The sequence below is a fragment of the Haemaphysalis longicornis genome, unplaced genomic scaffold (assembly GCF_048455015.1).
Source record: "Haemaphysalis longicornis isolate Haplotype H1 unplaced genomic scaffold, Haemaphysalis longicornis Haplotype H1 scaffold_1, whole genome shotgun sequence".
In the NCBI taxonomy this organism is placed as follows: Eukaryota; Metazoa; Arthropoda; class Arachnida; order Ixodida; family Ixodidae; genus Haemaphysalis; species Haemaphysalis longicornis.
Window position 1 is genome coordinate 198,327,226 of NW_027526203.1, and position 25,624 is coordinate 198,352,849.

The 25,624-nt window shown below is 49.4% G+C and overlaps 1 protein-coding gene across 1 annotated transcript in view; it reads right to left on the reverse strand.

The window, feature by feature from the left end:
* LOC144141131 (bone morphogenetic protein 2-like) overlaps nt 1-25,624 on the reverse strand; it is a gene marked incomplete in the record, with an annotated part of 400,398 nt that overhangs the window by 162,029 nt on the left and 212,745 nt on the right. Inside the window, 1 exon segment of the mRNA XM_077672664.1 lies at nt 5,582-5,727. Within this exon segment, the coding sequence (XP_077528790.1) occupies nt 5,582-5,727 (146 nt within the window).

The window sequence follows — 25,624 nt, forward strand, 5'->3', positions numbered from 1 at the left end:
GAATTTCACTGTCGGGAGATTTTATCCACTGCAGGACTCCGGAAAATTCCTCCCAGCTTTGGGTGGGTCATCATGCGGTATACGCACAGTAACGAGCAAACATGCGGGAAAGTGTGCCTGCACTCGGCCTTTCCGTCTCGAGCCTGCAGTGCAACCCACCCGCACGTCTGGTTCACCCGATTGGAAGCCCTTTTGCGATAACTGGCAGGGCTGCAGCTTTTGTGTACCGTTAGTCCTGCCCCACCTCGTCGCCACGTCCACCACCTAGTTGCGGCACCGCTACGGCAGCTTCCCACGCTCCCCTCTCTTCCTCGCGATTTCTTCTCGGCCGCTGCTGCTGTTTCGGTCCCTGTTGCGAGTGTTTGCCCTGCTCCAATGTTTGTACAACTTGGTCACAGCAGCCGCGCTGCTGCCTTCTTTTGAGGGCCGCTTGCGGGCGAGTGTCTTTTGGGAGCCGCCGTCGCAGTCGCCGACGGCGTCGAATCTCGGCGGCTAAATGTTTGTTTTCCCTCCGTTCCCGTCAGTCCGACTGCCTCGGTATTCTCTCGGCGCTCGCTCCGAGGGCGATCAATTAAAAGAAAGTACGGAACGGTGTGCGCGGCGAGCGCCTCTTCTTACTTGGGACGCCTTCGCCGAAGGGCGGCTTGTTTTCCTTCCGGCTTGCTTGGAATTGTTCTTGGCTTTGTTCTCTTTGCCTGGGCGCGCAGCGAGCCTCCCGCGCCCTCGCTCTGTCGCCGCCGCTGGTGCGAGCGAAACTTTTCGGCCGCCCGACCTTCCAAGCCCGATGCAGATTTCGTTGCGCTTCGTCGGCGCCGGCGACGACAGTTTGTCTTTCTCACCGCATAGCGCGCATTGTCTCGCGTTTGCGTGCGCGCGAGCGCGTGCTTTCTTTTAGAAGTTTAACCCTCTCTCTCTCTCTCTCTCTCTCTCTCTCTCTCTCTCTCTCTCTCTCTCTCTCTCTCTCTCTCTCTCTCTTGCAGCTTCATTCCTTGTTTTGTTTAGACGCTTTCACCCCGGTTCACAGCTTTTTTTTTCCTTTCAGGGGAACAAAGGGTACAGTCGTTACAATTCCTTGTCGTTTCTTTTTTTTTTTTTTTTTTGCTACACGTGCTTCAACGCTTGCGGAAAGGATAGAGGAATTCGAGAACGAAACACGGGACATCACGTGAGCAACAAACTCACGTGAGTTTGCTTAGAGAAGCGGCATTGCTAGCCTTCTATACAAATGAGTTCCCGCCCCGTATTTAGTTGCATTTGTCGGCAGAGCCCGGTTCGAACGTCACGCACAGTGAGAACTGCTGCACCGTCTTGTCTTTTTCACTTAGACCCCAGACCAAAATAGCAGCAGTTTGTTTGTAGGGGGAGAGCTTTCTGCAACAACTGTAACAAGAACATGAAGAGTAAAAAAGAAAAGGAGGACTGAACTCCACCCGTCAACGGAGCGCAAACCCGCTCCCCCAAAGGCGATAAACCGGCGAGTTTAACAACCATTTCTGTGTACGGGAATGGCAAACGCTTGGCGGCCCGCGCACAGCAGCAGGGTGTGGGTGTAACCCTGAATAGGCAAGCACGGCCGAGTAAAGGGTCGTCATGCGAAGGCCGCTGCGTTGATGTAAGGCGCGGACAAAAAGCAAACAAACACACGTACGGTCCGAAACAGGGAACGTCTACGGTCAATCTCTTGGCGGGAACAAAGGGGTGGGTGTCAGATAGTGAGGTTTATTTTATTGTGTCAGTTCTGATCGGCGGCAAGCTGCTCCATTTTCTGCGAAAGTAATCTAAACGAAACGACCGATCGGAAACAGCCTGCGCCCGAAATGGGCGAGTAGCCAATGGCGGGTAAAATACCAGGACAAGACGATGAGTTACGGACCCAAGCCGAAGCGCGCTCACACTACTCCACAAGGCACACACGCGAGCGAAGATCAACAGGCACGCGTCTTTCGTAAGTCACGCTTTCCTCGTTGCCAAGCATCGTTCGCGGAAGAACAAAAAAAAAAAAAGGGGGAACGGGCAAAAAAAAAAAAAAAAGAAAACACGAGCTCGAGGAAATGTTTACGAAGCTCTCGCTGCTTCCCGTGTAAACTGTCCGTCCGTTCAACCGGTGCAGCGCGCATAGCGAAGTACCTCTCTTGTAGATGCTTCGAGAGACCAGGGCCCCCGAAACCCATTTCTTGGTAACTGCGAAACCACAGCGAGAACCAATAAATGTTGTTATCTCTAATTGATAATGCATTCTTTCATACGCTGAATATCCAATGTTCTGCACTGTCTTGTGCTACCTTTACGGCGAAGCGGTAAAGGGCTCGCTCTTCGCGATTTCTTCGAGCTCTGGTACGTCAGCAGATACGCTTTGCAGCAAGGCCAGCTTTCTCATGAATGTCTTGTAGCATTCGTGAGAAACGTTAAACGTCTAATGTAGATTTGATTGATTGATTGATTGATTGATTGATTGATTGATTGATTGATTGATTGATTGATTGATTGATTGATTGATTGATTGATTGATTGATTGATTGATTGATTGATTGATTGTAGGGTTTAACGCGCTGACGCTACACAGACGATGAGGCGAAGCGCGCCGTAGTGGAGGGCTCCGGATTAATTTTGACCCCCTGGGGATCTTAAACGTGCGCCGAAATCTCTAACACACAGGCGTTTTTGCTTTTCGCCTCCATCAGAATAACGGCCGCCACAGCCGGGAATCGAGCCCGCGTCCTCGAGCTCAGCAGCACAACGCCATAGCCACTGAGCCACCGCGGCGGGTCTAATTTAGATTCATTGGGACTTATATCTTGGGAAAAAATCATTCTGTGACAGGGAAGTTCTATCATTAAGCCGAGTTTCATTTACTTCTCATAATTAGTTCGCTGTGGAGTTGTAAACAATTGGGAATTTCCGCCTGCTGTCAATACATGGGCTACTACGGGAGGAGCGCGGTTACATAAAACAGCCGTAATTCGTGTTTCATTGGAACTATGCCAGAACATATCATATTGTCTGCACAAACTGCTACATACCCGATGCGAGCATTAAGCTTCTAATTGTCAGTATACCAGCCGTCTGCACTGGGGCGAGAAATGGTCTCGTTGAGGCCTTTGTTTCTGAGCTCAGTGCACAACGACGCGGGTTCGATTCCGGCGGCTGCGGCCGCTTTTCTTGAGGAGGCGTCGAGTGAAAAATGCCCCCGTGTGGATATTTCGGCGCAGATTAGAGTCCCCCAGCTGGTCTAAATAAATGCGCAGCCCTCCACTACGGCACGCCTCATAGCCCAGATGTAACCTCAGTGTAGAAAAGCCTAATTGCTTTTTCGCACAGCAGCACAGAGCGAGCGCCATATACGACAGCGACACCAGCCACAGTAATCGTAAAATGTTACAAACAAACAAACAAACAAGCAAAAGGTTGATACAAACATTGATTTCAAACTCCTAACGAAATGAAATAACTTTGAATTGGTGTTTTACGCGGAGCAACGCGGGATATGAGTTGCATTGCGGTGGACAGCTCCGGGTCAGCTGATAAACCGCATGGGGATTTTGAACGGGCACTGCAACTTCCTTAGAGGGAGTAACACTTCTTCGCCTCGCTTGTTTTGTGTATCCTGCAAAAGGTGGCTTTGCGTGCATTATGCTTATCCCTGTCGGCTGGATATTGATCAGCTGTTCTTTTATTTTCATCACGCGGCTTACTTGATGCTTTGCAATAACAGAACCGTGACACATTCCCGATATATGGCTGGTTCAGATACCTGCAGTTGGCTTAGTTGTGTTGGTCAATAGAAATCTCTAGAAAGTATTTTAGCGCTATAAGGAACGTACGCAAGAGATCTGACGACATAATTTGTCCCGTATTTTCCTGTGTTGTGCACGCTCGTTGCTGCGTTAAAATGCAAGAGAGAGAGATAGAGAGAGAGCCAAACCGTTATTCTGTTCGGCCCAGCAGCCCCGGCGTTGGAGTCTCAGCGGTGGGCCTCAGCCGGTATATGCTGCCAAGCTCCCTTACCTCAATGGCCCGTGTGTGACATCCCCCCGCCCCCCGTCCCCCCATGACCCCGCGTGACCCGATCCCCCGGCGCCCTCGAGCCGTTATGCGCTCAATTTCATGCAGGTCCTGTCCTGCAGCTAAAAAACACGCTGTGCATCGTTAATTTTAGACAATCAGGTAGACCGTGGACGCGAACGTAATGTGCCTCTGAGGTTGCCACAGCCCCTCGGCGCGAACGCTGTATATCTGTTATTCACCGATTCTCTTCGCGCCGCGGGATATTTTGAAGCATCTTGACGTGCACAGGGCGCGTTCCGGCTGCTCTCACCCGCCCCACCACCATCAGCAGCAGCAGAAGCAGCAGCAGCAGCAGCACCACCACCACCACTGCCACCAAATACGAGATCTCGTGCACAACTTTTTTCTTTGTTCCCTGCGAGCACACTCTGCTATAAAATTGTTACGAGATTTTTAGGTGTTTGTAGCATTCATGGGCTCTACCCGTAAAGTAGGAAAAATAATGTTGAGTTTATTTAGGGGCGAAGCACCTTAGGGGCTCGGGCTGTCGACGTCTCCTGTCGTCGCCGTCTCCTGTCGGCACGGCAAATCAAGTTGTCAAACGATGGTAAAAAACCAAGTGTATAATGGAAAAAACCAATTAAAAATAAACTAACATGATTAAAACTAATTTAAGATACAGGAATAATCAGGATTTAATTGAATTAATAACAGAAATCTGTTAAAATCCGTCTCAAAATTTGTTTCAAACGCCAGGTTTTCTCCTGCAAAGCGTGCTTCTTAGCACGCTGCGGCATGTGAAACGAAGAAAACTTACGGCCAATAAGTGTTTCATTTAATTGCTTAAATCCGGTTTAACGCAAGAGGGGGCGCGGGCGCCACCACCTCAGCAAGCGCGCGACTGCTCCTCCCACCGGTGCTTCTCTCGCACCCAATCAGCGCTCGCCGTGTGGCAAAAGAGAGACCTACGATCTGTGACTACACTTATACACTGCATGCTTCACCCCTCCGCAGGTTTCACGTTAGTGGAGGTGGCGAGGGAGTTTTTTCTATAGTTTGGTCCTGAACTTTATCCCGAAGTCCCAAATAAATTTGAAAACAAAGCCTTCATTCTACGTGGCCGAAAGACCTCCATTATTTTCCCCTAAAAATCAGAACGGGGGCGAAGATATGTTGGCAACCATTTTCCCCCTCTCAAGAGAGAGACAAATTTTACCACGTGCTGTTAAGGGCCCCGTGTCGCGGAAAAGTCTGCGTTGTCGGCGACGTTGACCGTGAGCGAGAAATCCCGAAGCGCCATCTTACGGCGCCCACTGAAACCCCCAGTATCGTAAGGCGCTGCCCCAACAGGTGGAGTGCGAGCAGGAGCGGAAAGTATTCACCGCTCGCGGGCGCCGCTAGCATCACAAGCGAACGATAACGCGCTGCGAACGCAGAAAATGCGATGCGATGTGCGATAATGCCATCGCATTCCACGCTTAAAGGCGAAGCCTAAGCGTCCTCCAAATTTTCAAACAATGGCACGAAAATTCGGGCAGTGTTAGACGTGCTACGGTTTTTAACTTAAGCTTGGTACCTCGAGCAGGTGCGACTTGGCGTCTCCCAGCTTGTCCGGTGGCCGGTGCTTGGGGCGCAGCTTGTACAGGTGGAACTCGGCCTGCAGCACCTCCTCCTTGGCCGACTCGCTGGGCGTCACGTTGAAGAAGAAGCGCAGGGGGCTCTCTGCGAAGGGAGGAGAGCAGGGCAACGAGGGCTGAGGACGGCCGCAGCCGAGGACGCACTCAACTCAACCCGCCGCGTTATCGCGGAGAGAAAAGAGACAAGAATCGCAGTTTACTGCACATTGTTCTTTTCTTCTCTGCGCTAAAAATGCAACACACAGCTATGTTTAAGGACTTCGGAGCAGGTTCAAAGTCCCATGGTGGCTAAATAAGCCCTTACTACTCCACTACGGCACACCTCGTTGCGCAGAACATAATTAGTAGCGCTAAAAACCGACACATGAGAAAGAAGACACATACCGGCGCTACTCGTGTGTCGGGTGTCGTTTGTATGGTTTCTCGTGTGTCGTTTTTTAGCGCTACTTAGAGCGTAACCAACAATCTCAGCAACAATTAAGTTATCGTGTCATAGCCTAGGTGTAGCTACGGTGCATAAAACCCCGAATTTGAACTTTTTTCTTACGCCTATTCGCGAGGAGGTGGCGCAGTGTCTAAGGCCTAAGGACGCGGGTTCGATCGCGGCCGCAGTGGCTGCCTTTGAGATGGAGGCCAGGAGTGAGAACGCCCGTGTGTAGAGGTCTCGGCGCACGCTAAAGATGGTCAAAATTAATTCTGAGCCCTCCACTACTGCCCGCCTGATAGCCCAGGTGTAGCTAAGGGGCGTTAAACCCTGAAACTTTAAAATGTAGTACCCTGACATTTTTTTTTTTTTTATCTTTAGGAGGTGGGATAGCGTACGCTTGAACTAATACGACACATCCGAGTCGCAACCATCCCCGGCAATATGCGTTCCACATACAGCAAGGAGCGACACAACGCCAGAACACTCGTCATTCAACACATAAGCACCACCATATCACAAGTGCGCGCGCGTATGCTTCACCTCATGTTCACGCACATGCAGCAAGTGTAGTCAACGCTCAAAGCAAGATCATCGCAGTTACGGCCCACACCCACGGCATTGATACGGCCGAAGAAATAGCCGAAGCTCCAGCAACCGCCACCGGCCAATAGTATATCATTGTAATTACCGACTCAACCTGTATGCCGCAACTACCTCAAGGGCAGAATATCTGAAGCCACCCCGCGTATGCTCCTACAAATCAAAGACCTACCCGACCTCGTGGGTGGATTTGTGTGTGCGCCCTAGTAGGGCTGGTGGAAAGTTTTTTTCCATGATAATGATGATGATGATGATGATATAACAGTAGACGATAATGTAAATAATATAATGAATCGCGTTTATTTACGCGCCCCATGAAAGCGGATACCCCTTTACGGGGGACCCGAAGTTATTAATCATTAGTACATTATTACTATTTTTGATTCGTATTTCAATGTAAAAAAGTGCGAAGCAAGCAACATCCGTGGATATGTCTAGGAAAACTAAGTGAGAGCGCGTGTAGCCGCTGATTCTGTCCGTCAAATTGGGAGGAGCAGGGCAATAATTGTAGAAACTAGGTATAAAGTCTCGCTTGCGAGCATACAAACAACTGAGGAACCAGGATGATCAGACGGCTCAAATCCAAAACACCGATAGCTTGAGACATGCCTTGTCAAATGGAACTAATAACCATATGTTGCTTCTAATCGCTCGACCTGAATTAGTGGTTAGAATGAACAATCGTGGCAGAGAGAGAAAGCTGTTCGTTCAATGATTCGTTGAACTGATGCAAAATATTAGTAGCACAGCTGTAATTGACTCCAGTATAGATACGAAAATAACAGTGTGTACATACACACACACACACACACACACACACACACACACACACACACACACACACACACACACACACACACACAAGTCAAGTCAAGTCAATGTTTATTTCCACATAGCCATGCTATGTTGAGGGGCACAGACAAAAAGCCTTTTTTTTTTCTTTTTTTCTTTACGTTTCATTTTATAGGGCTTGACAAAGGCCTGTGCCCCGTATACAGTTACAGCAGCGTTGTGGAAAATACACGTGTCCTAAAATTACATAAACCAGAAACAAAGCACAGCATCACGATTATAATGTCACATACAAAGACATGAACAATAGGTGTGGGAAATACATGTGCCACAAAATTAAACCAGCGTAAAGGAACAAGAACAAAAATCATGTCACGATACAAAATCCAAGGAGTGCCAAGGAAACAAGAAATATAAGAGTACGTACACGCATAAGAGTACGTAAGTACACACACACACACACACACACACACACACACACACTCACACACACACACATATATATATGTATATATATATACAGAAAGAAATGCCGGCAGTCTACAACGCCAAAGAAGGCATAGGGGAGTGGTTAGACTTTTTTTTTATCGTTATTGACATTACATTATTTTTTTTATAATTACGTGAGAAAGAAAGAAAGAAAAACACGCGCCCCACTCTGGGCGCGTGTTTTTCTTTTTTTCTTTCTCACGTAATTATAAAAAAAATAATGTAATGTCAATAACGATAAAAAAAAAGTCTAACCACTCCCCTATGCCTTCTTTGGCGTTGTAGACTGCCGGCATTTCTTTCTGTATTTCCTAACGAGCCCCTCATTTCCAAACCCAATATATATATATATATATATATATATATATATATATATATATATATATATATATATATATATGTGTGTGTGTGTGTGTGTGTGTGTGTGTGTGTGTATGTATGTATGTATGTATGTATGTATGTATGTATAGCGCGTTCTACATGGCGCGAATTTACCGACGAATCGGCACTATGTAGAACGGGCTTATGTAAGACTAAATGTGTGTTAACATTTCCAGGGAGCTTAGGAGCCGCCGCACATTGCCGGCATCACCAAGGGGATTGGCCCTGCATACAGCACATGTTACTGAATATATGTTGAAACAATCCAAGACAAGTAAATAGCCATTGCCTAAGGTTTTGGGTAATAGTAAATGTTTGCGCATCTCATGATGCTGTGAAGTGACAGTAATCAGCGAACCCATAGCCAACGTACCCCTGATCTTTGCATGGGGCGAAATAGCAAGGGCGTAAACTTACGCAACGTGTCATGATCTAGACCAAGGCCAACACAACACAAGAAGCCGACGCAGAAAACAAACGCGGAAAATACTTGCAACTGCAGCGGCGAGAAAATATTAGCCCAACAATGTGCTATCTGCCGGTAAGAGCTGTTTATCATATAAGTTACTTCAGTTCTGTAGAGATACCACCAGTGGTGTGAAAAATGAATGACGTCGTCCTCTTTTTTTTTTTTGCGTCTTTACAGGTTGTTTGAGACCTAAGCGCTTTCAAAGGAAGCGGAAGAGATGTTTGGACACGGGCGTATTGTCTGCAGCAATAAAACCTAATGACGGGAACGTGATTTGTGCATTGAAATTTTCTGCCTTTTGTTGGCCTAGGAAACGCAGTACATCTCGCATTTGCTTAATCTGGCTCGGGAGTCACGCTTCCCCGCGGGACTGCGCTATGGAGGCGCCGGGTGGAGGGTTGCATTGCTTCGTGTGCCTGGACTCTACTCCTCGCCACCGCACGGTTTTTGCATGCAGTGGCGGGCTGCCATAGCCTGCCGTGCGGCCCGAGCAACGCATCGTGTTAGCAGCGATTAAGGTAGTGTTCCAGATGCCCAGTTTGTGACGGTGCACTCCACTCGTTTTTCTCTACGTCCACGCAACCCCGAAGGCTGTACGTATACCGATTTGAGACCGTCGAAGATATTGTAGCCTGAGCTACACTGGCCGAGGTTGAGCAGTTTCGCGTGGCTCCTGGAGAGCTATGCTGCGCATGCGCGAGGAGAAGTGACGTCACACGGCGCACAGAACGTTGCTCGCTGCCCGGCGTCTCTCACACACCCCACGCACCCAGCGTCTTCGCCGACCTCCGTTCCGCACGTGGCGGCCCGGTCCCCTTGATGATCATGCGAGTTGTGGCCGGGTTTGGAACCGATGGCTCGTGCGTCGCAGAAACACCGGCGTGCGCCTGTGGAATCAGCTTAGCTCTGGGGCGATTGGTGACGCTTCGCCGGAGCCGCTCGATAAATATACGTGTGTCACACAATGCGTATACCGTGTGCGTGTCATTGAAGCAGCAGTAAGCATGATAATCAATTAAGCTAATCCTAGACAACCAGCAAAGCTAAGAATAACCAGCTGAACCTTAGCTCACGCTACGTATATCCTGGCATAGCCGAGCTAAGCCACTGCTAATTTTTTTATTTCAGAATTTCAGGAATTACAAAGAAACTTTTTTTTTTCTTGGCGGTGAAATGTGTCCCTGTTCTAGAGTCGAATGCCGCATTTTCTCTTGAATTTAATAACGTGGTGGCTACTAACGGGCCGCATACCCGCACATTAATTTACCGACAAGGCGGTACGGAAAATTCCGCTTCAATGAAACAGAACAGAGCGGTTAGGTCGGGATTCAACGAAAAAGACGCACAGGACTCGCGCTGGACCTGTGTACATGCCCTCTTCGTTGCGTCTCGTACTTACCGCGCTGTTTAAATATTTTAAATATGTTTAACTGCGTTGACAACCAACTCGTCCACATTATTGTACCGACAAGTGCACTTCGACGCTCGAACTTTTCTTTTCCAACTCAGACAGCCTAGTGCTATCCACATGTCCTGCACCTGCAGGTATCAGTGACCACTGTGCGACGGTAGCAACTATATTTTGAAGGCGTCCGCTGCATGCCTTCAAACAGTACTTTCCAGTATTGGTCGAATTAAGCGTGACATATAATACTGCTGAGCTATGGAAATGCTTTAAGGAGAAGGTGCTTGATCCCATAGATTGCTATATAACACCCAGAAGGATTTCTAACACACCTGAGAAAAACAAAGCATGCTTAGCGATAGAGAAATAAAATCCTGACTCAATAAGAAATGTCGCCTTTCCGCAGCTACAAAGCTGATAGGAATGAGGAGATATTCTGCCCTCATTCTGCTTTAGGAAAAGAGGTTAGGGTAACGGTCAAGGACGCTGTATCTGGGAGATCACCTTAAACAAAGTCCTAAAGAGATGCAGAAACTGGTTGAATCAAATAGAAAAGGGGAAGGCACAATATCGCCAACATAATATCCCCAAGAAAAACATTCCCGACAACGCGGAGAAAGATAATCATTTTGGCCATTATTTCAAGTCAGTATTTTCTGCCCCTACCACTGACGTCCATGTTTTGTCGCATCAAAATTATATCAAGGTAATGCCGAAAATCTTCATGTCTAATGAGGCAACGTATCAACTTCTGTGTCAGATAAAGCCAAACTAGGCCCCTGCACCTGACCTCCTCTCGGAATTTGTTCTCAGGACGTACGCTGCTGTTATTTCCAAATATCTCGTTCTTTTCGGTCACTGGGCGTCACCAGTCGAGTTTTCAAATTGTGGGGGTTCAAAGCGTCGAACCTACCCCCGGGCTATGAGACGCGCCGTGGTGGAGGAGGACTCCGGATTAATTTCGATAACCTGAGGATCTTCAACGTGCGCCGAAATTTCGACACACGGGAGCTTTCCCTTGTCGCCTCCATCTGAAAAGCGGCTACTGCGGCCAGGATCGAGCACGCGGGCTTCGGTTCAGCAGTCACGAGTCGAACCAAGCTTCCGGTGGAGCGCCGGAACTGTCCCATCCCTCTTAATCTCAATTTTACATGTATGCCTGCCTTCGCCGCTCCTCCTAACTGTTTCAACTCCACGAGGCACAGCTGCAATTTGTGCGCATGCCAGCCTCTGCCCCTAGCACAGCCTGTCTGGAAACGGCCATTTAACACCGAGCTTATTGAGGCAAGGAGTAATGTCCTAGAAGCTCCTTCCCAATTTCGGAAGCGGCCATAACGGGCGAGGAAAAACAAAAAAAATAGAAAATTTAAACGAAAGAAAGAAACATAACGGGCCAGAACTACTGCTGCGTTGTGGCGGGAGTGGCGCCCGCTCTCTTTCCTACGGCGGAAGCACGACCCGGCGGAGGCGGCAAACTTTCCACTGGGCCGGCCCGTCGGCACACGCTGGCACGCGCGATCGTTTAGCGCCCGCGCACGCGAGCCGCCGAGCTGTTCGCGTGCTTCGGCCGGCCCCCACGCGCGCGGCTTTTTCGCCCTCACGGTCCCCGAAGCACCTGACGAACTCGACCGCTCTCGCGAGAGACGCTTTCAATCAACGGCGAGCGGCCTTCGCCGGCCTTGCGTGAAGCACGCCACGACGTGCGGTAGAGCCACCGCCACCACCGCCACCACCCCGCTCGCAAACCGCTCTCCTTTCGAAATTGCCTATCGATCTCGACGCTTTAGCGAGCAGTAGTAGTTCTTCACCTTTTACGCTTTCTACGGGCGCCGGTACATACTTGGCGAGCGCAAGTTTGGCGAGCCCCGCTCCCGTGGGACGACCGGGCACCGGCTCGTCCCTCCCTCATCATCCCCTGTTTTTTTCTACTCCTCCCCATTTTCTTTGTTTTTTATACGTCTGCCCCTCCCCCAGTTCTTTCCCCAATTGCTGCGATTAACGTTCCCCCTTTGCTTCGTGTATCTGCACTGAGAGAGAGGGAGATATATGGTAAATTGAGGTATGCCCCTTTAGTAGCTACTTGGAAGCACCTGATTAATGCCACTCATGCGTCATACGTAGCTCGCAACGACAGCGATGCAACGAGGGTGCTGCGCGTTGATTAAAAAATGGCGGCGGTATTTGAACTTTTACACTTGTGTACACTTTTATCGTGAAAGTACCGGGGTGGGCGTAACAAAACGGCGTGTCGTATCTCCACTTGAACATGGCGTTTACGCCACCAAACTATTCGTGTCCTCAAAGCCTCTAGTCGTCCCGGGCATTTGGTTTCTTGATCAATGTCATCTCATTCCTTATCTCCCGTTTATTCCTTGGTTGACAAACTCCTCAGCCGATTTCGTCATTGTTGTTGTTCTACAACTGCCGCCTAACCAACGGCGGCGTTGACTAAACAGACCACGTGCGTGAGCTTTCCGAATTCGCACGCTGTTCGACCATTCTGGTGCGCCGAAGGTGTTTCTTCTGCCCGAAGATTAATTTTCAGTTTTCAAACGAGCCAACGTCAGGCTGTCGCACACTGTTAGTGTATACGACTGACCGAAAGGCACTCACTCTGCAACATAAAAACTGGTTTAAAAACTTCCCATGCGTATCCAAACGGCCATGTCAGTAGACGATCACGACAAAAAGGGATTTTCGTCTTCGGCCCGTTGTCCGTTCCTCGTCAAAGAAAACGTTGTCGTACTCTTTTTCGCCTGTAATTCAATTTTAAATGCGCGCAGAAAGCAACAGCTAGAGGGAGGGAGAGACAGCCAGAGAGAAAAAGAGAGAGGGGGGGGGGGGGGTATCTATCAGCGGCGAAAGTTGAACACACTGCTTAATCTCGCTGTCTTCAACCATTTCCCGAACCCGTACTCCTCGTAAACCTTTGGTGGCCCCCCTTCGCGTCAGTTCGCATTGAAGTCGCCCCTCGATCTTGAAGCAGAGTTTTCCTTTCTTTTTTCCCCTCCTCGTCTTTTCTTGCTCGAGCCCGGGGGCATCTGACGACCTTTACCCGAACGCTTTCAGTAGCTGGTGTTGGTGGCAGCGGCTACTGAGCGTGCGCCCATCGTGCTTCCAGAGTGGAGAAAGTATAGTGCGACGGCGACAGCCAGAGATGGCGTCTCCGCGGGCCATAACTACAAAGATCACATAAGACGTACAAAAAAAAAAGAGCAATGCCCGCCTTATCGCCGCCAATCCGTTGGCTGAATACGTATACTGTTTTGGTCTCTGTATGCTCACATTGTCCGGTAAAGTACAATGACTTTCTCATTGCGTCGCAGGAGTTGACCGCAACGTCCGTTGCCCTTGGGCGAGATGGGAACATCGCGCTTTCGGGCGGTCAGTCTGCTGCTCGAGGGCCCAAAACAATTTAAGAGAGCGACTGCAATGAGTGCCACAAATTTCAGCGTCATTCGCACAGTATACGCAGACACTTATTACAACACTGGGCGTTAGATACCTCGCAATTTCTAGAAACAGGAGTGCGAAGAACGCTAAGCGGGGGATGGAGAACGCGATCGCTATAGTTTAACTGAAATATTCTCTTAGATCTGTTTGGAGGCGCACCACAGTAGATAGGCGAGTGGACCGGCATGTGCTGGTCTCTCACCAATGTGGTCGCGCAATGCTGCCAGAGTTTTGGAAATAATTAGTGACAGAATAAAGGTTTCCTCATTGCGGCATTTTCTATTGCGTAACTCGCAGCATTTGCTCCGTCTCGCGTTGCGACTTACTCGTGAATTTTAACCCGAAAACATTTATATGGCCCAGTGAGCAAAAAAGCCGGCGCCGGCGCCGCTGTCTGTAGCTGTGAAACGGCACCTATAAATACCCATTTGCAGCAAACACGGGTATGAGCCCCCCACCCCGACTGGCTGCGGCGCGGGATGTGTCTGCGAATGCGGTTATGCGCAAGTCTGACGCCCCATTAGCTGCGACGAGTCATGTGGCCGCAAACGCGGATTGCTTAAGCCTGGCGTTCCATTGGCATGCCATCGAGGCGTAATGTGGCTCCATAGCAATGGTGTCAAAGTTGCTAAGGGGGACGCATGAATGTGCTGGCCTCACCCAGCGGCACAGCAGTCCCCAGCGAGCCATGGCGCTCTGCGAGACGCGCTGCTGCACTCACTGTCGGCGTTGCGCCCGCTTCTGCATCATGGCGGCGCCCGCAATACCGGAATTTCCGTTCGGCGTTACGCCATGGTGCCCAGATGTGTTCAACTGGACATTAATGCGTTCGCAATGACAACTAATAAGACGTGCCTAGGAGCCCTCGAAGCTTTTTTTCTTCTCAGTCTCACGACGTAAACGAGTTTACAGAAAGCAAGAAATGCGCCCACATTTCCGCCATGTCTGTCTGTAGCACAAGAATGAGCCCTTCCTGCTTCCGTGTGAGAATGATGTCAAGGGGGTTTACACAAACCATTGCACGCTGCAGAAGTTTTGATGTAAAAAGTTGATCATAATTCTTCTACCGAATACGAGGATTCCATGCCTCGTAGTTAGTTTATAAGGCGATTTGAACTCCGGTTTGGAGCGCGTACGTTTAGAGTGACTGGATAGTTGCACGGTCGCTAAAGCAACAGCAAACTATAGTGTTAGCCAGATATCGTTACTGCAAGTTCCGGCCGTAAAACAAAACACTTGCGCCATGGCATACCGCCGCTGGCAAGTCAAGTTAAAAGCGTCCTAAACCGCCATTGATTGATTGATTGGTTGATTGATTGTAGGGTTTAACACACCGACGCAACGCAGGCGATGAGGCGCGCCGTAGTGGAGGGCTCCGGATTAATTTTGACCACCTCGGGATCTTTAACGTGCGCCGAAATCTCGTACACACGGGCATTTTTGCTTTTCGCCTCCATCAGAAAAGCGACCGCCGCGGCCGGGAATCAAACCCGCGACCTCGTGCTCAGCAGCGCAACGCCTTAGCCACTGAGCCACCGCGGCGGGTAAACCGCAATTGGAAAATTATCATAATTTAGTATGTCCAACCCGCGTGGTTACGGTTGCAATAAGTCGGGTACTTGGTCCGCATTACACGAACGTGACTCATCTGTCACTGTCGACTTTTTCGCGCACCAAGCGCGCAAAAGTAGCAATAACATTTAATGAGAATGTTTTATATTTGCTAATACGAGAAAACGCGCCGGCTTCGGCAGCGTGACTGAAAGATGGTCATTGAAATGCGTCATCAAGCACGCACCGCGCTTCAGAAATGAGCCACAAAGAGAGGAAGACCGCGTTTACGTTGCTCGGCAAAGCCTGGGCAGGCACAGAGCCACGTGGAGGAGCGAAGTGTACGACAGCGGCAGCAGCCGGCCGGCTGGGCTCGCCTGCTGAGAGAAGGAACGCTCTGCGGCTGCTTCTTTCCTCAATAACGCATTTTGGTTGCCACTTAATTTTTTTCTTTGCGCTAAACACGGAGAATATACCTGCCCCGCATGCAGGTAATACATGCAGAAACATTACTTGAAAACATTACGTCCGCGGGGCTATTGCCTCTTCCGGTTTTGTTGTTGTTGTTGTTGTTGTTGTTGTGCCGTTTAGCAATCGGAAATCCCGGCATCAGATGTCAATTCTCCCTCCCACTGCCGGGTAACAAACTTGCCGGGCGTTGTTCCACCTCGAAACTTGCCCAGGTGCGAAACTTAGTATGCCGCAGGGAAAGTAACAACACTTCACCTCAGGCACGGGTACTGCGACTCAGAAAAGAATCATCCAAATCGGTTTGTGCGCCCGTTTCTTAGCCGTTCAATCAAACTATAACACGACGCCACAGGATAGCGCGCGGCAGCGCCCGAGATGTATAGAGCCACTCATCTCTGCGTCGGCGTTCTGTCCGCATGACGCGCTTGTCATAAATGTTGGGAAAGACGGTGCTGCAGCAAAGAATCCACAAAGTGTGTCACACCTAACCGGCGCAAAATAACCGAATACAGACAGCGCTACATCTTTCCGTGCTCACAGTCCAAGAGGAAGGCGTCAAAAACACATTTACTCGTGTTCTAAGCACAGACCGTCGAGACGCGCCGCAGTCGAAATGGCGGCGTGTAGATTTTTACTCTACCACATATAAATTTTATTATCTTCTAGTGATTCGCAGTTGAAAGTGTCGCTGCTCGACAAAAGCCGACGGTAAAAGTTATAGCACATAAACGAAAGGGAAATATTTTGCCGCGAATTTCCATCGCTGTCAAGAGCTATGCGCGTATTCCATTTCCCGTCTCGCGCTTCCTGTTAAACTCAGAATAGGGAACAAGACACAAATTGATAAGGGCAGTTAGGTGCGGGAAAAAGAAATGCTGGGGTGAGCGGACGAGACCCAAGGGAAGGAAACGAAGGGACCGCACTCGACGGGGACGGCAACAAATTGACGTGGCCGCTGCACATCACTTTTCTTTAGTCTCCTCTTTTTCGTTTTTCGTTCAAACTCTACCCTTCCGCCCGTCTACTTCACAATCTCCCTGCAGCAAAAAAGAGAGAGAGAGAGAGAGAGAGAGAGAGAGAGAGAGAGAGAGGAGAGAGAGAGAGAGAGAGAGAGAGAGAGAGAGAGAGAGAGAGAGAGAGAGAGAGAGCAGAGAGAGAGAGAGAGAGAGAGAGAGAGAGAGAGAGAGTTCGCTTTTCCTGTCTTCACCAATTTTCGCGTTATAACGTCCGCCCTCCGCAGCTCTGCGCTGGCAGGAAAGGCGCGAGGAATCCGTAGATTGCCAGACTAGCCTACCCCATCCCCCTCAAGCCTCGCTTCACTTTCCGGAAAACAAAGCAAAAGATAACAATGGAAGGGGATTGCGAGAAATAAAGGAAGGAAGGGAAACAAAGAGGAAAAGGAAGAAGAATATAGCTATAGGGCCGAATAAAACGCAAGTGCCAACACGCAACCGACGTGCGCGTGTTTCTAATTTGCATATCGATTCGGGGGGTCTGTAATTACGCCCCCGTGAGCCACGAGAGAGACGCGTGGAGAGGGAAGAAGGCGTCAAGAGCTCCGTGCGCGCTTATTTCGACGCGCGCACTTATTTCGCCCCGCGTGCAGTGGAAAGCGCTGGTGCCCCAACTAGCTGGAGGAGACGAGGAGGGATTTTGGGGAAACGAGCCTCGCGCACGGTAGCCGGAACAACGCCCGTTGAACTGCCTGCGACCAGCGCAAGCAGCTAACGAGAGAGAAAAAAGAGGGAGCGCCAACCAGTAGTAAATAGCCGGTCATAAAAGGGAAACAGCTTGGAAACGAGCAAGAAGACGGCCGAAGGAAATTGCACCAGTCAGGCCATTTTTTTCACTTCGCGGTACAGCAACACGAGACAAGGCTGGTGAGAACGGTGCATTTTTTCGGCAACTGAGTAGAGGAAAAAGTGCGGGCATAAATGAAACTTGAACATTTGATCGAAAATTTTGGCACTGTCACAAGCCCGAAAAACTGAAAAAAAGAAAAAAAAAAACAGCAGCGAAGCAACTAGGTCAACGGGGAACCGCAGGTGACGCCGCGTTTGACGATAGAGCTAACGGTGACATGCGCGTCTTCCCGACGACAATGATGCCCTGCAGCGGATGGAAGTTTCCACCGTTTATAGATGAGCCGTTTATTGCTGGCAAGCGCGGGACGCTTTCGCGGTTTCTTCTTTTTCTATTAGTAAATTCCTACAACGTTCATAGGCATAAACCTTGCGTAGAACAACAACAAAACAATATACGTCCCTCTGGGCCGGTTTGTCGCAGTTTTATGCCTCCAGGTTGCTAAGAGATGCGGCAAGGCTGAAGACAGGGCGGCTGCGGGCATACAACCAATACCACGCGCGAAAGCATAACTCTCCTCTAAAGACAAATGTCGCGTGGAAAGGCAAATTCTGCCCTTTCCATTGGTCGCCGTCGCCGAGAGCTACCGTTAACTTTAGCCGGCGAGCAACGGCAGCGCGCAATCTGAATACCAGCTGGGTGGTTGTACTTGCATGCGACTGCCTCTTTATCAAGTCGGTGTTCGTAGAGCGCGCACCTCTCGCTTTCCCTATTTCGGGAAGAGTGAACCCTCTGAGCAGCACCGACAGGATGCGAAGAAAAGCTTTGATCATGACTTTTATGCGTACGTGCCACATTACCGAAAATTAAACGTCAGCATTACTAGGCGACCGTCCCAAAAACGGACCACGGCGCAGGGTGAACAGAAGTAAAAACAGAACCTCAGGTCAATTTCAGTCTGGGATTCGAACCCAGGGCGTACAGAAGGCGAGTCTAACACGCTCCCCTGCATCACGGCCGACGATCCTTGGTTCTGGCTAACTAAAGGGCAAACTAATGAATGCCGTGCGGTTTCCTACTTAGAAAAGTGCGTTACGGACATGCACTGAACCATAAAGGAGTATTTTTAGCTTGGTATAATTACAAAAGCACCAAAACCCTTTTATGGTAGTAGGCTTACAAGGAGGAGAAGGAGAGAAGAGAGAATAAGGAAAAGGCGTAAATGAGACAGGACGGTGACGCTGACAATAAGAGAGAACAATCGAGCCACTAGAGGCCTGTACAGGACTAATCTGAGAACGCTAATCGCCGTTGCAGCAAAGGGCTGAATCTCGTTGGAGGGAGTCGCAGGCTGCACAGCCGGCGCAGTTTAGGGCAGCGTTGCTCGCCCCTCTTGTGCGGGTGAGGCATGAACTTCCCCTCTCTCCAGTCGGACACCCTGCGTTTCATCAGGCGCAACTTGCAATGTTTGCTGGCTTTCGATCCCCTCAGGGCCGACTACTAAAGGCGAGTCCACATGCGTGAGTACGCAGATGAACGACCAGGAAAGGAGGAGGTTCAGAAAATATTCAAGCATTTAGCAGAATGCGTTCATTGCTCTTCGGTGTGCAAACGCAGGGCGCTACGATGGTTCTGCAGGTATATCGGACGTGGTGAAGCTCCTTCTTGCGGTTAACCTGTAAGGTCTTAAACTAAGAAATGGTCCCGCAGAAGATAAAGAGTCCCAATTTGTGATTTTCCAGTGCAGCGGGAGATATACACTTACGACTTCGAGTTTCGGCTGCATGCAAACCATCTAACATCTGTCGGACGTCCCTACCGGGCAATGGACTGGGAGAGTGGACGGTTTTTACATTCATACTGCTCTCCGCCAAAGTCTTCCCACGTCTGTCTGCCTTCGCTTGTCCTCTCCAGCTCTCAGCACAGAGTCGCTGACAAGAGCACTTCCTCAGGCCGACCTCTCTGTGTTTCCCTTAGTTAAACTCCTCTTCCCTTCCGTGGCTCCAGCCGCATTGCACGCACAACGCTATCGGTGTACTCTTCAACAGCCATTCGGTCTGCCAGTACGCCTGTGAACGAGCCGGCCAGGGGACCATATTCGTTCACCGCACACGTGCGTGTCACCACTGGGACGCTCTCTGAATTATGCGAAGAATGGGAACGAGCCCACCCTGCGGAAGACCACTCGTCCCGGAGAATTTGTCATAGGCCTACTCGTAGGCCTATGACGAGTAGATTTGTGATGAGTGGGCCTAGACCCGCGAGGAACGACCAAGCAATGTTGAGTTCTAGTGCCTATAATATAGTTCAGTGAGGGTAGGGTTAGAGACGTTGGAAATGAAGACCACATTTAAGAAAACGACCCACCATTCCTTCAACGACACCACCGAAAGACGGCACCAGCGATGACCAAGGTCACCCACTGCTCACCGCGAAGCGGACTGTTCTTTCCAGGTCCGTGCAATTCGGCCGGCCTATGACCGCCAGCATGCATATCGCTGCAATGACCTCAAATATGTCCTAGTGAACACGCATGGCAATATTTCGTGCGTAAACGAGGCACCGTTATGGCATGCGCTTACTATCCTCCCACGGCCAAATCCAACCTATATAGGACGCTTTGGCGGCGAGGTGCTAGTATCACCGCATTCACCGTGATATCGCGGGTAGTTGTCGCGGTTATTTCGCGTGCCGCTGTCTACGGGAGGTGATGTGCGGGAATATTCCGGGGGAGCGCACTACGATTTCGGGGCAGGGCGCACTCCCAGAGTCGATAATCTAATAAGCACGAAGCAGCCGCCTGGCAGCCTGATTACTTGGGGGTCGAAGCTGACGATTCGTTTAGCCAAGTTTCGTCGGGGAACAAAAATTTTGGTGTTTAACGCGCCGAAGCTGCAGCTGGTCTAGAAGGCGCGCAGTAGTTGGGGGGCTACCGATCAATTTATACCACCTGGCGATCTTTAACTTGCGCTGAAATCTCGACAAACGCCGGTTTTCATTTTGCGCCGCCGGAAATTTTGAGTATTCATTACAAGTGCGATAAATTAGTTTGATTTGTTGAGCACTTTTCAGTTCGTTGTTCCATAGCGGCAGCTTGCCGACATTATGGCGACAAGAGGCGAAAAAAAATTACACCATCTTCCCGTGGGGAACCCTGATGAGGATGCGAAGCATCGTGGCGGTTTCGTGTGGTTCCATTGTGTTGCCGTTATGTTGAGTGATCTGGTTTTTACTAGCGCCAGAGGAAATTCCGCGTCCGGGTCCACACCGGTGGCAAAGGCACGCAAGTGCTGTTGTGTTACGGTGAGTAGGCGGTGGTTCTCGAGGCGCCGAAACTCGTCCATCATGTTCTTGTCGATGTTGTCTCTGTGGTAGAATCGGTAGTCTCCGTCAGCTTTGGTGAGGTAAAGGTTGTTGACATTGGTGCACCGGCTGAGAGCAATGTACACGCCCTCCTCTTCGCAGCTTTGTCTTCTCGTTCTTCTTCTTTTTCGGCGGTTCCCCTACGGGAAGATGACGACGGTGGTTGAACGCGAACCTATCTCGTGATGGATTCTTTGGTTGGCCAATCTCTAGGGGTATCCTGCCACAATCAGCATCAGAGGCGCTGCGGACGGGGCTGGTTGAGCTGCAAGGCGCGTGGCGTTTCCCGCCACAGCTTTCCCACGGGAAATTCAGCATCCCCCTCTAAAGTTTTCAGTTCGTCGTTTCCGTTGACGTTCAGCTTCGCGTGCCTTCGTTGTATCAGTAGCTTCTTGACGTAGTTTGAATGAGTCAAGGACATAAGGCGCGTTCGTAGCACTTGCTCCTGCCCCAGATTTGTAGCGTAGTGGGAAGAGCACCGCGTACCTCCCGTTGCGGCCAGAGAGTCGTGGGATCGAAACCGGGCGCCGCTAACTATTTCTTTTTTTTATAGTGTAGTATCGCGGAGCTGTGGGTGTAAGGAGGAGAGTTGCGCGTGCGCAGTGAGCGTGTGGACGGCGCCGCCATCAACGACGCAGGACAAGGCGAGCCTAAGAAATGCTCCGCATTTAAAATACCAGAGACGAACTACCGCTCCTCTGAAAAGGACAAGAAACGGCAAAGCAACTTGTCTAGACGGGATACGATTGTTATCGGGCAGTGCGTTGGGAGGAGAGAAAGAGAACCTATTCCTAGACATCACGGAGAAAACGTTAAAATAGAAGATGCCGTCACCATTGTAGGAAAGCATAACTATCGAAATCGTGGTCCGGTAGGATCGCTGTTCCCTCTCTCAGGCTCAGACGTTCACCGTTCTATTGGGAGGTACACAGCGTCGAGTTTAACTAATGCACTTGTGTTTGTCTCCAATGTACCAATCCTAACTGGGGGCAGACAGACTTTCGAGTTTCGTTTGGTGAAAAAAACAAAACAAAAAAAAACAAAGAAAATTTCACTGAAAGGCATGATACATACATCCTCTATTTTGTCTTATAGTTTAAATGAGCATCAATATAACTCCTGTAAACTGGTCGCCACGTGAGTCCGAATATATTATGCAACTTTAGAACACACGAAGTCGACTTTTATAAAAACGACGTTTTTTCTTGGTACGTTGCGTGTTATATGACCCTATCCTTTCTTTTATTTCGTCCAATACATCCGAGTTAAATGCGGTACTAGATTACAACTAATTTTTTCTGATGTCAAATGTCCCTGCCGATATTTAAGTGGTGTATGTTAGGCAGCCCGCACTGTTCTGGGAAGCCTTCCTCTGCTAACCTCTTACCCATACAACTATACAATGGAAAGTACTAATTTTTTAACCACATGGACACGACTTGCGCAAATACTTAATCGCCTCTACTGTTTATTGGTAGAAGCGCGGGCAGAAAAGCTGGATAGAGTTCGCTGGGGCGCTTTTTACACACTCGCATAGAACATAGCCGTTCTCATCTCTTAGATATAGGAGTAAACATCAAAATGTGCTCCCATGTTGCCTGTTTATTAAAGCTATACCTATCAGGACAAAAATAATGTATTAGTTTTTGTGTCAGAGGAATTAGAGGACAGGGAACGCTGAGGGGCATACACGCACAGGCGAAAGCTGCCTACATATCTATGCGGTTGACCTATCCTCATCCGTCAACACATTCTCCGCCTGCCTACAAGCTCCAATGAAAACACTCTGCAGTACATAATATTATGGGTACTGTTCAAAAATGTCATAGCCGTGTCTTTATATATATATATATATATATATATATATATATATATATATATATATATATATATATATATATATATATATATATATATATATATATATATATATATATATATATATATATATATAAATGCGGAAACCAAATGTGGCGGTGAATAAAAGATTTCACCAAGTACCAAAGAACTTTCACTTGCCGCTTAATGAGCAGTCATTTGAACCAGCCTCGTCGCCACCTGGTCCGCACAATACAATCCACCTCTGAGTTTTCGTGATTTACGCACGTACGACAATATTTTCTAAGGCTAAGCTAATAATAAATTCTAAGTTAAATTAAAAAAATCTATTTCAACAAAAAAAACACCGTATTCATTTCGCTCCGTGTTTTTTCAGGTACTTACTAACTCGTGACAGAAACGTTTTTTTTTTTTTTTTTGCTCCTTGTTTGTATTTAAAACAGTGGAATCACTTGCATCATTCAGAACAGCCTGTTAGCGTAAGCCAGGTAGTTTTAGATGAGTTTCTGGCGAAGTTTTACGCCACGCAAAACCGCTGACGAGAATACTTCCTCTTCCGAACTTGCCGCTGAAGCTTCTCCATGACTGGCAGTTCCGGATCGTTTTGTCAGCAGGCTTTCACATCTCTCCCAAAGTGGACAGCGTTAGTACGTGCTGGAACCCGTGGAAACCGGCTTCGCGAACTCGGCGTCTGTAGAGCAAACTCGACGTCTGGGCTCCCCACTTCAGGCGCGAACACACGTGAACTGGCGAGCAGAACAGCACGCGAGAGATCACGCCACGAACGCTGGCGTGACCGCCGAAGTAGCGGCGCTCTGGCCAGAGTTCCCGAAGGTCGAGCTGGCCGACTCCGGGCACTCCTCACGAGACGCCCGCTCACGTGCGCTCGGAATTTTAACATGGAGCTGTTGTTGCTGGCTTTAATATGTGCGGCGCCATCAGAAAACCGAAAGCCGTAGTTATTCCCGTCGTTTACCACACGTCTGAGCACACGTATTATGAGGAGCGCCCAGCGTCGTCCAGGCTTGTGCGTGGCGCTCGGAAGAAAATACCGAGAAAACAGTTCACGTGCGTCCCCGCCTCAAGGGGGGAGCTCAAGACAGCTCGCGCTACAGACGCCCAGTTCGCGAAGCCGGTTGCCGCCGGTTCTAGCGGGTGCTGACGCGTTCTACTTTGGGAGAAATGTGAAATCTTGGGGACAAAACGATCCGGGCCGACCAGTCATAGACGAGGAAGACGACAATATAGATGGCTATGACGGCGACTACTACTACCACAGTGAAAAGCGGCGACGGAACATGTAAATAAACGATTTCAAGCCTAATGCAATGCGTAGTGGTGTGTCCTCAAGGGCTTGTATGTAAAAAAATTCTCCAGCTTCGCTATGGTTCAAGCCTTGAGCGACTTAGTGCAAGCTTCGCCCATTTTTTATCTTGGTATTTTTTGCGAGCTCACGCGTGGCGCAAGCCCACGCGCAAGCCTGGGCGACGCCGCGCGCTCCTCACGAGGCGCACGCTCACATGCGCTCGGCTGGGCTGAGTTTTCTTGTAACGCTCCACCGCGGAACTAAAAGCTTAAATTGCTCTGATGTTAAAAAACTACGCAAAATTGTGGCGAAACTTTGACGATAACTGATTGAATCTAGTGAATGGAAACCGATAAGCAATGTGTCCTCTAAAGTCGCCTTTACCACCAGCTGGGTGTGTGTGCAGTGGTGCACCCTCTACAGACGGTTTCCTCCCTGACGTTGTAGCTCCGACGTTCCTCGGGTGGCCGATCTCTTGTCAACAACTACCAGCGTAATAATTAATGCCAAACATTAACTTCCTCATGATTCTAATATAACTAAGTCATTGTTGACCGTAAACACTAAATGGTACTAAAAAGGCCAATGCCGCAAAAGGTAAACACGTCAAAAAAGTTATGGTTAGTGTCAACTTTCTCAGTGAGGTTCCTGTAAGGAAAGTAAACTAACGGCTTTGAAAAACAAAATGTGGTACTATTCGGTCTGGTTGGGAATTGAGCGCAGGCCTCCGGGTGCGAAATGACCCCGCTACCCCTACGCCATGGTGGCTGCACGGTGGCTGCACGGGCCGAAAGCATGCGCACTGGGCACTTGACGGCGCAGCGAGTGAATGAGGAGAAGGTGCACGGGGCGGCCCGTGAGGAGAACAGGTGCAGCCCAGCCACGGAGAACGCTGATTGTTCGAAATTAGTGGCGTGAAGTGTCGCAAATTTGCCTGACGAAGTAATTCGCGCAGTGTCTCGTGATGGAAATTGCTTCTACGTCGGATGTATCAGGAAATCAAAGACGAACAAAGGAAAGCTAAGAAATAGACGTAAACGCGATGTGGCATAACGAACTTTTGATTAGATTTGATTAGGCACACTGAAGAGCCTTGACGCATTGTCGCCGTTGCTCTGGCTGTGCAGTGATTGCTGCGTAATTAAGCATGTATGGGTACAGACTTTAAAAATTGGTAAGACCAGAACACACGTACGGGAGAGAAAAGCGTAAACTAGCATATGTTTGGTCAGTAGCATTGGTCATCGCCCCCTGCATTTTTTCTAATGCCAAACACGTCGCCAGCTTTACAATAAGGGTGAGTGGTACGCCTGTTCCGGCCACATGTCGCAAGGTGGGGCCCGAGCTTAACCGCGATTGAATTCAAGAGCGGCTTGTGCCTGGTTGCCAAGGCAAGCAGTGTTTGAGACCGCCGAAGTAGCGGCGCTCTGGCCAGCGATAGAAAACTCAGCGCCGCGGCGGAGCACGGATAGAAAAAAAAATGTTGAAGCTCACTCAAAAAAAAAAAAAAAAAAAGATGAAGCTCACACTAACGCGTGAGACTTGAAGGCCGCGAGCTGTACGCAACCTTCACGACCATCACGACGGTTTAAGCCCTCGATTGCAGCCAATTGGCTTCTTTTCCACTGCCGCA